Below are 14,786 nucleotides of genomic sequence, written 5' to 3'. Positions count from 1 at the left end.
GATAGATATATATATAGATATATATAGATATATATAGATATATCTATATATATCTATATATATATCTATATATATAGATATAGATATATATAGAGACCCACAGAACGTGCATCTCTTGTCGCACTTAGTGACCTCTCACTGTCTTTGTTTCTCTCTTATCATCCATGTTGGGAGACACAACAGTTTCTTAAACTACTATCAGCAGGATATTTGCTGAAAAAGCAGGAACTGCACACTGTTTAGATTGCAAAGAAGATTGAGTTCATCCTAGAAATTGAGCCAAAACAGTTGATGGGTCTCAGTGAGGAGCAAGGTCTGAACTGTGTTACAAAAGTTATAATATTTTGCATTAATTCTCAATCTCTCTGAATAAGAGATAAGCATCTGCTTGGTGCCTAATTTGTACTGTTATACAAAAACATCATCACCTCCTTGGATCTTTGACATCCATTACCCAAAAGAATGAGACGACATACAATTTAAAATAACACACTTTGCATAAAGATTAAAGCAAGACTGCTTGACTGAATGTTCCTTGCTAATGTTGCCACAATTGGCCAATTTACTCTTTGGAAGATTTAAATATAGATCTTTTGGGGAACTGAATTGAACAATGTTTTCAGTCTGTAATTGCTGTAATTTACATATCAGAAGATCAGTAAACAAACCATACTTTAAGAGAAGCTGCTGCCTTTAAAACTGAAGTAAACTAAAAGCTGCCAGAGCAAAAAAAGAGTAAACAGCGTGTCTTGCTAGTATTAAATATTAAAATATATATTGTGATGTGGGGGACTCCAAACCAACAGGCCCACAATCTGTCTGGTTCCCAACTCGTGGCTTATGAAGTGCTGATTTTAGAAACACCACCACCACCACCACCATCACCACATGCTCACCATCTCTTCAAGCTGGATCTGGATCTGTCTGTGCACTTCAGCCATCTGAAAGAGCACCTCCCCTGCAGAGAGAAGACAAAGAAAAGAAAGAAAATAAACAAAAAGAGGGAGGGGAGGTGGGGCGGAGAGAGAAAAGAGAAGAGTGATATTAAATCTTTCCAATGTCTGTGAGAGCTACATACATCGTGCAAAAAGAGACCATGCAGCCACACAGAACAGATGAGAGACAGGTGTGTGGTGTCGAGGGAGGAGGAGGAGGAGGAGGGGGCAATGGACAAGATGAAACATCTGTCATGATACTGACGAAGCAGACGAAACTCGTAACAGTGACGAAATCAAAAGAAAGTTACAGAAATATGCAGCACGGACAGAATGAATGAAAAATGTAATCAAGAAATCTACTGAATATTTTAAATAGTGAAACCAATGGTTTTTCATATTACCAAGAGCTTACAACACTACTGCTAATAAACACACAGGAACAGCATGATAAAAGAAAATCTTTATAAATCAAGTATTTTATCTTTGCACTAAGACATGTGCTGTGCTACAACAGAACAGGGGGAAAAACACCAAAAAGCAGAACTCAGAAAGAAGTCAAAAACTAAAGAAATTAAAGAAAAAACACAAAAGATAAGTAGAAAGTAAAAGGATGATTCATGCAGCCAGGGACGTGCGTGTTGTTTTAAGATACCTACATGCTGCCTCTTCTGAATATGCAATGCATTGTAAAAAAAGGAACAAAAAAGATCTAGTTTGAGCAAAGAACAGAGGGATAGAGACCTGGAGAGACAGTGACAGATCAAACTACCCCAAGAAAATGAGACACACGACAGGTTTTCACACAGAAAAACATTCAGACAGGCAGTTAATCAGACTCTCCACTCGTTAACACACCATTCTCTGCAGTGCATACTGTTTTGATCTGATAGTCCAAACCCACACTGGATTTTAAGGGTCATGCTGATATTTGAAATTTGAAAAAAACAACAAAAAACAATATTATAACAATATTTAGTTCTTTCCTTTGTTTTCTTCTTTCTTTATATAAATGCAAGATAAACAATCATTTTTGATGAAGATACCTCAAATTTAGTTGTTAAAAAGTTGCGAGTAGAGCCTGACTAATACACTGATGAAATATATATATAGAGATATGTTCAAAAACATTTTTAAAAAGGTATCACCATTACCTAATTATAATTATTTTATTTCATTCTTCTATAACAAAATTTCAGAAAAATGTTTGTTTTGGTTATGTGTTTGTCAGGCAAATGTTCAATGTATCATTAGAAATTCTCAGATATCAGTATCAGCCTCAAAAATCCAAGTACTGAAAGTAAGATATTTCAGTTAAACAGTGAACCTTACCATCAAATATGACAGTAAAACATAAGTAATATAATATTATAACTGAACTTAAGAATTAATACATTATTACAAATAATATATATATATATATGTTAATATATATATATAACAATTTCTTATCATCTACCAACATATATGACAATATTAATACAGTTTATCCGAGGTATGATAACATCAGGACATAACACTGATCAGTTTATCAGTCAGGCTCCGCTATCTATCTTGAATAAATAAATTGGAAAATAGACCATGGGACATTCCTGAGAAAAGCCCACAGTAAAATATTCTACAGCTGCAGCACCACCACGAAGCACTGAGAGCCAATTTATTCTAAATGATGCCACTAATATGCATTAACGGCACTCATCTGCCTCCTGCATAATGTATGCTGACATCAGATAATGTATGTCGCTCTGACACGAAGGAGCGCTGAGTGGGCGAGCAGGTGTGTGGGTGGGTGTTGTTGGACCTGTGGACACACCAGACAGTGGACAGTCAGAGGGGACACTGCGAGAGTGGGCTGTCTGAACAGGATTAATGGGCTTAATGGAAGTGCTGCGGTCATGCAGACGAGACTCAGTTGGAGAAGAAGGGATTTAGGAAAGGTTGGAGCAGGAGGTGGAGGGCAGAGGTGGAAAGCAAATAAGTGTATATTTACTTAAGTACTGGACTTTGACGTGCTGGTACTTAACTTGAGTATATCCACTACATTTCAGGTGGATTAAATGTCATTTTTCCTCCAATACATTTATCTGATGGATAAAGTTACTTTGTAGATCAACATTTAAAAAAACTGAATTAGCGCTTCTTTCTTTTTCTTCCTTCATTAGTCTGCCTCTCTGTACTGTACCTTATATACTTCCTTCTGTGGTTCTTATACATTGCATCCTTCAGTTACAGTCCTACTCTTCTTCACTGTCAGTGCTCTTTTACTTTTGATATTTTAGTTTACTTTTAGAGCTCAATGCACTGCAGCTTTATAAAACACATGTAGGTAGACAAATACAAGCAACCACAATTCTATTCTCAACAATTTTAAAGATTATGCATTTGTCGCAGTGTTTGACAGGGTATATATAATTTGAGATGTCAAATAAACCAAATTAGGACATCTTTACCAATGCAAAGTGAGAAAACACAACCAAATGCAAAACTGTTTCAAGGGACACTAAGATGTGCTGCACATGACTAGGAAATGCCTGTTGCTGTTCAGTGGTTTGAGACACATGCAGTTAATGAAGTTAGCTATCCATAAGTGGTGTTGGAAAATTATTTTCAAGCATGTGCATCACTTTTTAGTGGAAACGTGTGTTGTCAAATTAGTGAAGATGTTTTTCTTAATTTGCTTGTCTTATGTTTTTTTAAGTTGCAGTATGTTGAGCTCTAAGGGCCACCGTAAATTTAACTGCTAGTTGTCACTAAGATTTGGAATAAAAAAACTGGTGTGCGAGATCATCCTGACTGCCCTTGAACTTTTCACAGAAACACAGATGTCACACATATATATGGGGGTAAACTGGGTAGGAAAACGGCTTTTGACAAATAAGAAGAAAGAGGCACATGCTAGTTTTTGTCCAGAGTCTAACACAATGCTCTCGTCTCCAACACGCCACCTCGCTTTATAGCCACCCATCTGCTTATGAAAATGCAGTGACAGCTATAACACTGTAGAAGTGTTTGACTGCCGCAGGACAGGGCATTAGGAGCAGCGAGGCAGATAAATGCACTGGCGTGTACTTTCAGACTCTCCTTTGATTCTTGGAGGGCGCCCAACACACACTCCATCCCATCCATTAATAAACAGCCACAGCACCTCTCACACACGCACATGCACACACGCACACACACACAGACACAATTACACAGATGTTGATCTCAGCCAGAGGGGCATCAGAAAACGGCACTTTATAAAAACAAATTCAAGAGGATGGATTTCATAGGATATTGGTTTACAGAAAATAATGATCAGGTTGGAGAGGTTGTTTCACTTAACTGTGGTTCATGTTCATTTATTACTATTGTTTTTATTTGAGTTTGTTTTTTTCCTAATATCTCAGAATATTAGTCATTTTTTACTACATATTAGCAGACTATATCCAAACAAAATGAAACTTCTGAACGTTGTGCAATGTCAAAAATGTACGGACGCCGAGAACAGCCAATTTTTTTTTAATGCGTAAAGTTCATCACAAGAAAATGACTTGTTTTTTCAAGATCATGGGATAGTTAAGGAGAATTCAAAAGTGAATGTCCAGTTTATATGATCACACCTGATTTCAGCCTTCAAGATTACTTGATCACAAGTCAACTTGTCGTGATCTTGAGATAACGGCATAAAAATAATAATAATTGTAAGCACGGCTGCTTTCAGCTTCCATAAAAATGTGAAAATTAATACAATTAGTAACAACAAAACAAGGAGATATATTAAAACATGTAAAGCAAGTCAAACAAGGGACATTCAAAAATCCTATGAACATTAACTATAAACTAACCAATGTATCTAAGTAGAGTTAGTGCTATGATAATAAAGCACTATCTTTTTTGTAAGACTGCCATCATCATGGAAAGCATGACAACCAATTTTATCATGTTACCGTCTGAAACCAAACCTTTACTCACTCACACACACACACACACACACACAAAGCCTTATGGATCAAAGTCTTACTTTTTTGTAACCTTACACTGTGTACACTCCCTCTACAGATCAGTTACTGTACAACGAGAGAGAGAATGAGAGAGAGACACCTGTTCTGCCAATATGAAGCCGTTCAGCTGGGAATGAAATATAGCCGTAGGATTAACTACACTCCACACCAGGCTTGCCTCTATAAAATGGAGCCTTGGTCATTATTTCTGGCTTTTATAACAGATGTGTTCATCTATAGTCTAATTAAGGTTATTCTTCATTGATCCCTGTAGGGAAACTTGTTCTCCTCCTCCAGTAGGTCAGGGTTCAGGTACAGAACAGCACCGTGAGAGCTTCAGTGTCTCTTCACTTCACACTTCAGTAGAGCAGATGGTCAGTCTGAGGTCACCCTGCCACCAACTGCTAAAGCCATAAATATATAGTTTGACTTTTATTTTTTTCCAGTCTAATTCTAGTTGGGCCATCATTTTAGTTATGATAACAATATTCAGTAGTAACTTCTGGGAACCCACACATATTTCTCCTGTACGACGTCCTTTTTAGCTCTTTTTCTATGTTGCGTGGTGCAGTACACAGTTAGAAATGATGGTTAGAAATACAAAGGAGAGATCTAATTTTTATAAGGCTGACTCATCCTTTAAAATCATCATTCTGTAAGAGAAACTGCTGTAAACAGCCAACAGGTCAAAGAGTGCCAGTCTGTATCAGTATGCCACAGCAAATTACTTTTTCATCACCTGGAAGATTCCCAAATTCCTGGATGTTCTCGTTTCATTGTACCCATCGAATCCAAAAACCTCTCCACCATGTATTGTGAAATACTGGACTTCTACCCGCCAGAATTAAGCTGCTTACTGATAATCAGAGCAGATCACAACATCTGAGGCTTAGAGGGGAGTAAAGCACATTGTTGTCCGCACCCAGCGTGCATGGGTCCGGATCAATTAAAGAATACAAAAATGCTGCTTTTGTTTGCGAATTCTCGTGAATCAATAGTGAAGCATCCCTACCACTGAAAGCTGTTCACAGAATCTACAAATGGAAAAGGACGGATTTTAATTGATCAGACCATTTCATCTAGCATACTAGCAAAATGCCCAACCCAAATAATCTAAATAAAAAAGGCACATTATTGTTTGTCTAATACTCACATTCACACACAATCTATTGTTAAGATTGAGAGGTTTACAGCGCACGTGGGGAGAAATTAGGCAAGCGCCTAAAAACAGCTTCCAAAATAGAGCTCACAGAATTAAACTGGGAATAAGGGCTATTGTATCAACCCTGGGGAAAACCAAACTGGGGTAAAGTTCACTCTGGAAAAAACCTTTTAACACCCCATCAGCTATCAAACAACAAGTGGTATATGTGCGTGCAGTATGTACATTCTGTTCTGACTGCAGGGCAAAAACAGGTCCATCACTCAGTGTGGCTAACCCAAGGGCAGCGCTCACATCTGGGTTTATTACCCCCAGCTACTTCCCATGTGACTCATAGGCACAACAGAGGGTGAGCGAGAGAGAGAGAACCACAGTTAATGGCCATATGGAGGAAGGTGTTTTATGTAGTGTGCGTCTCTGCAGGGACTGTATTATCGGAGCCTGAAAGCAAACACAAGCAACTCTAATCCCCAGAAAGCTGCAACGGAGGGAGTACAAGGTGCCGCAGGGAGATTTGTCCTCCCAAAAGCCGCATGATTGACACCGTTATTGTTGTGCTCTTCTGGGTCTTTAATTTTTCTAAACACCGGCTGCATTCATGTGCACAAATTTTCACTACAGCAAATTACAATTCCCCATTAGTATTTACATTTTAAGAGTCTACTTGACTATAGAGTGACATAACAATGATGTGTTTTGTTGCAGTTATTATTATAATTTATCAACATTTTGTACATCTGCAGCCCAGCATGAAAGAATAGAATCACTGTGCAATGTGCTGGCAGTCACATCGAGGCTCAGATGTTTAAACTAACCACACTGTCATCATGTTTCTCGTCATAAATTTCAATAACAGCACAAATCCTTGCAATCTGATAACACACTTGTAAGCATGTCATTTCATAACTGGGCTCTGTTTGATATCTCTACTTCTACAGTGTATTGAAAAGAAAAATGAATCCTTTAAAAAAAGGAATCAGGCTTCAGAAGATCAATAGGAATTGCTAGCTATACATAATCATTACAGGGTGGCTGATGGGGTGCAAAATGGAGACTGATTATCTGAGACAGCAGACGCAAGCTGGAAGCGAGGGATGGAGAGAATAGAGGGATAGAGGGCATGAGGGGAAGGACAGAGATAAAATCTGATAGCTTTTTTTGTTTTGACAAATACATGGACCTCAGCTGGTCAATATGATCCCTGGCTCTATTGTAACTCATCATTTCTGGCCTCTAATTGAGTCCCACAGTGGGAAATCTGGGAGAAAAAGATTTTACAGATTTTCGATTGTTGTTTGTCTCTAGGGAGTTAGCACATCGAGTCACAAAAGGCGGACATGGTCTACATCGAGCTATAAGGAGGACAAACGCATTGCTTCAAAGAAAAAAAAGAGGCAATGTTTTAAAAGGCTTTACAGAGAAGAATAGTGTGCAAGGACTCACTGACAGCTTCACACTACAGCTTTGTGACAATAAGCTAACAATGAGCTGACAAGTGGCACTATGTTAGGTCTTTAATTTTATAAACAGGGAATCCCACAAGAAGAGGGAGAAAACCGGCATTAAACCTAAAAACAGCTTCACAGCCTGTCTTTTCTGACTTGTCTCTTTATTTTCTTTTACAAAAACGGCTAGAACAGCATGTATGTGTGCGTGTATGTGATCTAGATGTTTGGCAGCAAATTTAATTCTGCAGTGCCTCAGATCAGAGCCCATACTTCACATTATTATCAGCATCATTAAGTCACCATTTGGCTGAAACCCCACATCAAGGACAATGCGACACCTCAAGGACATTTTATAGCCTAACACGTTATTAAAGCCACATTAACACCCTATTAAATTCATTTGCTCAATCAAACACTACACAATCCCTCCCTGATCTCCGTTTGTAACTTAACTGGCACTCAAAAAGACGTGAAGCTTACTGTTGACAAGACAGCTTGTTTGAAAGTGCTGGTGAATGTGACACTCAAGACAGAAACATGAAAGTGGACAGGTGGTGTGGGGTGCAGTAATGAATGGCGGGTGGGGGGTGATCAAAGTGCAGGTACTTGGGCCTGTGCGCTCTGTTGGCAGCGAGGTTTTGATTTGACCAGAGACTGTCTGAAGGTTGCTAATGAGCCGGGAACACATTGCTCTTTGTATTGCCTTCCTCTGTTTTCTGTATTTTCCTCTTCATTAGGTGTTTCTTGTTTCTTCCTCTGTTTCTCTGCGCCCTCCCTTGCTTCCCTGAGGTGACTCGAGGACAAGGACTTTGCAAAGGGCACAAACAGTAAGGGAAAGCTAAATTGGTACAGTGGAGCTGTTCTGATGACGCGCAGACAAAAAGAAGGATAGCTATGTTTCCCACCTGAGACCGGTCACTTGGGTTTTGGTAATTAAATAGTAAGCTGTCCCTGGATGGAATTTAAAATACATGACAGGGTTGGGTAAAAAAGGTCCAAAACTAATGTTCATAGCAGGAGAGTTGAGTGCCACAATGTCTGTAATTTAAGCATGATATTGTCTTGGACTTGTGCATGCTTCAATTCTACCTTATTGTTACACTACATTGAGTGCCCCAAGTGCCCCTCAGTTTCCATATGATTAGACAAATGCCCGTCAGGTCAGCACACCTGTCCCCCATGCCAACATGATTAACCAAAGAACCAATCTGAGTGGCCTAACTGCCCCTCTTGGTGGCTCTAGTGACCGCCTTGCTTGGCCCAAGTGCTCCGCTGGCTGGTGAAAGTATCTTTCTGGGTGGCCCCAGTAACCACTTGGTTGGAGCAACTGCCCCTGTAGTTCATCTCTGTAACCCTCTGGTTAGTCCACTTCCCCCCGTGGTCAGCTCAAGCATCCTGGTTCCTTGCTCCTGGCCCAACTGCCCCAACTGCCCCTCTGGTTGGTTGAGAAGTGCCTGTAGTTACCGGATTACTGAAGCCTTCAGGCAAAAACAAATCCTAAGCACAGGAAAAAGGTTCCCCTATGTCTTTTTTGCCTCTACTCCCATAGAGTTTGTACAGAAAGATAAACACACACACACATAAGACAGATGGATAGAAAACTTTAATTGTGTTGTCTTTAGATAAAGCTTTAATACGCATAAGAAAAGAACGTCTCGATTAAAAAGGCTCAATTATCCTGTACTGTGACAGTACATCACCAATCACTCAGTGTTATATAACTCAATTAAGTCTAAACTCCAGTAACATCCCTCAGGTCTGACTTTGTTCATAGACTAGTCATCAACTGATGATTCAAACTGTCACAATCAATCTTTTTAAGGTTGGACAGGAAAGCGTCCCCTGTAGGATAATGTGCGTGGGAGTGGGAGAACTATTACATTGTGAGATGGTGAGATGACAAGGCGGGGGTAAAAGGGAAAGAAAAAGGCTTTGAAAGAGTGCTCTCGCTGCAGTTTCCTTCTATGCAGAGCGAACGCTGGCTGAATTCAGATTGGGGTTGAAGCTCGGGGGAAATTCAGCCTGTGCTGGCTCAGAAAAACGAGGGTCATGGCGAGGTCACCACAAATCTCACAACAGTGTGAGATTTCAAACGAGACACAGTTGGAGGGAAAACAATAACGAATATTGTGGAAGAATTTCCCTGAGAGATGCTCGGTGACTCAGCAATACAACAAGCCTGTGGTCTCAGAGTGGTGCTGAGGATGCTGCTTCCCTGTCCTTGTTTATGAGTCTTTATTATTGCTTTCATCTTCTGTTTTCTTTACCTCTGCTTCCAGGAGCAAGCACTCATATTTTTGCTGTTGCCATTCAGCTGTGAGGCATGAGCAGTAATTTAAACCACTTCTCTCCCAGACGAAGTATAATTATTTGAGAGACAAATGAGAAGAAAATGAAACTGAACTAAAATTTGCTGATGAATACTGAACCACAGGAAGGAAATCTTTTATTTTTGACCCACCAGTATTACATTCTCCCCTGCTGTTGCCTAATCGATTCTGTGATATCCCTGCTTGTATCTGAGTCTTGTTCCCACTGGTGAAAGCCCGCTATAACAATAGGTCTGATGAAGTGGGGGAATATGCCTTGAAGGCCAATACACTTTTCTAAATTGTGCTCCTATGAATTAATTAACCAAAGGGTAATTGTTTCCTGGACCTCAAATTTGGCCATGTGAATTAACCTTAAATTGTTTTAATGAGATGGATGTTATGCTAAAGCGTGTGCAGCCCTTGGCAATGGGAATATAGGAGAGAATGATGAAAATCAGATGAGGAGTGGGATGGAACGCAAATTTAATCAGAGCCAAAAAGTGAAGAATAAAATATTAGCTAATGATCACGCCAAGGAGGACATATGAAGTAGGGTAGTAGCTGGAGTTATGGTGAAAATTGGTCAGAAATGTTTAGGGCTCCTAATTTGGGTTTTAAATAATTACAAATCTGGGAAGATATCAATAAGTAACACAAAGCTCACTTAAAAGTCGATTTCTAAGTAAAACCTGGGCGACTTCAATTCATAACCATAAGCTTATTTGTTCTTCCACCCTATTTATCTTCTGCAGTTCCCAATTCCAGAAGATTTTTTTCATTCCAGAAGCAAAATTCAGTTAAAAATCTGTTACAATCATTTTCAGTCAAAACCTGTAAAAGGCAAAAAGGTTGAGCTTTCGGAATGATATGGAATATAATGCATCTCGACCTATCGAAATAAAATGAACAATGAGTGGACACTGTCATCACAAGGAGGTTAATAAAGTTTTTTTTTTATCTTTAAGGCTTTAGATTGTTCTAGGAATGTAATCTCCTTGTTAATTGTATTTATAATTTACTCTGTGGAAGGACCTCGGAAGGAAAAATCTCAATTAGTCTGTCCTGGCTAGGTAAATGTTTCATCAAATTTTTAAAAGATCCTATATTTTTCTGATGCCAAACTCACCACTGTTGCACCGACTGCATTGTCTGATTTTGACAGGACGAAAAGCAACAGCTGGAAGGCCTAAGGACAGAGGATGTGACAGGTGGAGATATATGCATGTGTATAAAAATGGAGATTCATATCTAGAATCTACTGATATAAAATCCATCACATCCACTGATTATATAAAGCAAAGCCAAAATCGATACTTTACTTTGTGCCTGTGCTTCCCTAAGGTTTGTGTGCCAGAGCTTAGACCTGAGTGAGTACCACCTCTGCCCAAATTTGCATCTGAATGTCAGAGCCCTTATATGGTCAGAAAGGGGAACCGGAACTGCAGGAGCTTCCTATTTTTTTCCTCACAACTATGTCCATATTTAGTATACGGAAGAAAGACAATGGTGTTTTCACCGTACTGACATCACCGACAAGCCATTTTTGGGCTGTGGAATCAGAGCATCGTACTCCCATCTCTCCTCCTCCTTCCAAGCCGAGTCGAGGCGTTTCGTTTAAGCTATTTTTAGAAATGTGTGCAGAGTCGGCGTGTTCTCCCAGGGCTGCCTGAGCGCCCACATCAATGCAGGGGCGTTCGCAGACACAGAGAGAGCGGTAGTGAACGAGGAGAGGATGAGTGGGATGACACTCCACACTGCAGTCCTAGAGTAGCTCATCTCTCCACACAGGGAGTCATGCAGCAGAGCAGTTGTTCAAACTCTGACAGCATTGTGTAAATTAAGAATAACTGAATGAAACAGAGTGAGCCATCATTTCCTCTTCCTGTGCCGAGCTGTCAGGGCTGCGTGGTATCAGCTGTAATAAGTGATCAACACCCGTTTCCACAAACAAGTGTCCCCATAAGGAGATCCAGTTTATTTTGGGCTTTGAAAGTGGATAATTATCATGTAACGTTTTTTTTTTTGGTCCTAATTACTCAGTTTGAGCACTGCCTGCTCTGGCATGTGAGGGTGTACCCTTGTGTTCTTGTACAGTATGCAGCAGGAGTTTCTGTGAGTATGTGTGTGTCAGTGTTTGTGTGGAGGCAGCTGAAAACCACCATTAAACTGTTCCCCTGCCTCTGCTGTGGTTTCTTAAGCGACACACAGAGTGTTCCAGTGAAAATTACAAGCTAAATCACACACACACTAGAGAAGCTTTTTCAGAGAGCAGAAAAGAACATCTGCGTGTAATAACTCCTTCTTCAGATAACTGAGTTACTGATAACAGGAGTTAAAACATTATGGTTGGGTATCGGGAAGCAGGTATGAGTTGGAACTGAACTACAGTATCAAACAACTGTGAATTTGTTTGCAAGACATGCATTTAGATTGTCCTCATTTGATATCTGACAATTACTTTTCCAATATGCACTGCCTAGTCTTTACAATATAAAAGACAAGAACAGGAAAGTTAGTAAGTGTAACATTTTTAATGGCTTCAGTTGTGGTCAACTGATGCTAGGACATCCAACTCAAGTAAAACAAGTGTAAATCAACAAACAGTTAACTGGCTTATGGTTAGATACGGAATATTTATGCATCTGCACAATCCACCATGTGTAATCAACATCTATTTATTGATGCAAGCTTTCCATTAGGGACCACCTTCAAACATCCATCTTAGCTTCAGCACCTCGAACAAGCCTCTTCGTGGTGCTGGTGATCTTTATTTATTGGACTTAACCAAGAAGGAAACACAATATATCTCAGGATTTATGACAAATGAATAACACTCTAAAACCACGTGGATCCTCAGACCCATTGTTAAACCGGGAGGCTGCAGCAGGTTGTTTTCTACATTTCACTAAAGAAGGAGCCTTACATACCTCCACAGCTATGTTCACTATGTAAGATTATGCTACAGGAAAAAACACAATTACAACATCATTCATCTTAACCTTCAAAATTAAATTCATGACTCCACTTTAATGTCTGCCATTATATAAATAAAGGTCTTATGGTGACATAACTCATTAAGTGATCTCAACGTATTAAACTTTCATGCAAAAACAATTATAACAAAATTAATTGCTTGTTTTTTCCTTCAAGGAGAATAGAGACGATGTTATCCATTAAGTCTGGAGATTATCAGTGATGCTAATGAAATAAGTTAATTTATCAACAGTCCAATGCTTCTCCACCCTACATGACATTCTTTACTTTCTCCTTCAAGTTCAATTTCTCAAACCCAACTCCAAGTCTTCTCCTTATTTGGCCCCGTCACGTGCAGTTCCACATCCTCTGTTCATGTGCTAATGCCATTAGCTGCTGCTCATCTTAATACTCTGATTAATAATTACATTGTTTCAGTGAGTACAGTTCAAAGTGAATTCTGGCAGAAAAGGCTCTGCCACCTCAGAGAGTTCAAGCAGTTTAAAGTCCGGCCCCTTTTAATTCAGCTCTGTCGCGCCCAGACATTTCCCCCTCAACAAAACCCAATTAAATGCACAATTACAAGTTGGCCAGTTTTACAAATCTGCCTTCAGTCCTCATCAATTATGAAGTGCGAGGTAAAGCCCTGGGTTGAGTGATTAACACACACACACACACACACACACACGCACACACACACACTTATCTGCGGCTCTGTGGTCTTAGCTCTGGTCACAGTTAGAGACACGTGCCGGCTGAGGAAATGCCACACAAAAAACCAAATGCACGATCCTTCTTATCTGCTAATTAATAAGCTAGCAGGGCACTTTACTGTATGCCAAAACAATGGCACTCAGTGTTCCCTCTGACATCTTGTAGAACAAAATGTTCAGAAATCCAGACTTGTAGCAAACCACCACCACCTCTCATCATTATATAGTAACAGGCTACAGGAGGCAGATCAATGGCTTTGCCTAATGAGGAAAATGGCTGAAATTATCTCACTATCACTCCCTACCTACCAACGTAGTTTCAACCATCCAGTGTTTGCAGCTGTAAAACTATGCTAAAAAGATGCATTACTGTGCATTTGTAGAGATTGGGAAAAATTACTTCCATGCAAAAGAATGGCTTCAGAAGTCTGCTCCTGAATTCGTTTTTTACGATGACCTTAACCAAGCACGATGACCTTAACCAAGTACACAAAGTACTCGTCTTGTTGAAACATTGGAACAAATGTGCAATGATTTTATATATCTATGTTGTTATCCTTGTATTCTGTTTTGTTGTTTTTATGCTGATATGGACATATATGTCTGAAATAAATAAAATTGAATATTGGATGTGTCAGAGCTCCACCTATCACATGACCCTACCCATAAACATACTCTATCCATTGTCATCCAAGGAATAATTTAGCAGTTTTTATGTACGACTTATTACAGTCCTACAGACATTGTAACCAACCGGAACTTTTGATTTACAGTGAGAATCCTAACTACATTTTTCATTCTCTTTGCATTTTGCTAGGTAATTTGCATTTCCTCAGATAATTTACTGAAGCCGTGAGGCTCAACACAAGTAATGGAATATGCTAAAGCATCCAAAAAGCAATAAGCATTGTCAGAGCAATTCCCCCTTCAGTCTGCACAGACCTCAGCTGCTCTGAGCCCCGCTGATATGTGGGGAGACGGCATCAATCCATTCTGCTCAGCCTAGACTGTCATTTCACTGGAGGCAAAGGGAGGTTTTGTTGAGTTAAAAGGGCTGCTGAGTCATGGTAAGGCTGCCAGAAAAAGAAATCGAAAAGGAACACAAAACAGGCAACCCCAACATGTGTGCAGACAACAGACTACAAAAGCACAGCAAAGAAAGCACGAAAGGTACAACAACAGCAAAGCAACCAAGCTGATGGAAATGCGGATCTACAGATGGATGATGGGATATCTTGTTTAAGAGTTTGCACAGCAAGT

The 14,786-nt window shown here is 39.7% G+C and overlaps 1 protein-coding gene across 6 annotated transcripts in view; it reads right to left on the bottom strand.

Moving 5' to 3' along the window:
- Nucleotides 1-14,786, bottom strand: part of baiap2b (BAR/IMD domain containing adaptor protein 2b) — a 68,686-nt gene that overhangs the window by 31,229 nt on the left and 22,671 nt on the right. For all 6 annotated transcript variants that reach the window (XM_035664906.1, XM_035664887.1, XM_035664920.1 and 3 more), the window contains one exon: nucleotides 897-958. In XM_035664906.1, the coding sequence (XP_035520799.1) occupies nucleotides 897-958 (62 nt within the window). The remainder of the gene's footprint in view (nucleotides 1-896; nucleotides 959-14,786) is intronic.

Source organism: Morone saxatilis, unplaced genomic scaffold (genome assembly GCF_004916995.1).
Source record: "Morone saxatilis isolate NCDOM2014 unplaced genomic scaffold, NCSU_SB_2.0 Contig1, whole genome shotgun sequence".
Lineage (NCBI taxonomy): Eukaryota > Metazoa > Chordata > Actinopteri > Moronidae > Morone > Morone saxatilis.
The sequence above is the reverse complement of the archived record's forward strand: the minus strand, read 5'-3'. Positions and strand labels throughout refer to the sequence as shown.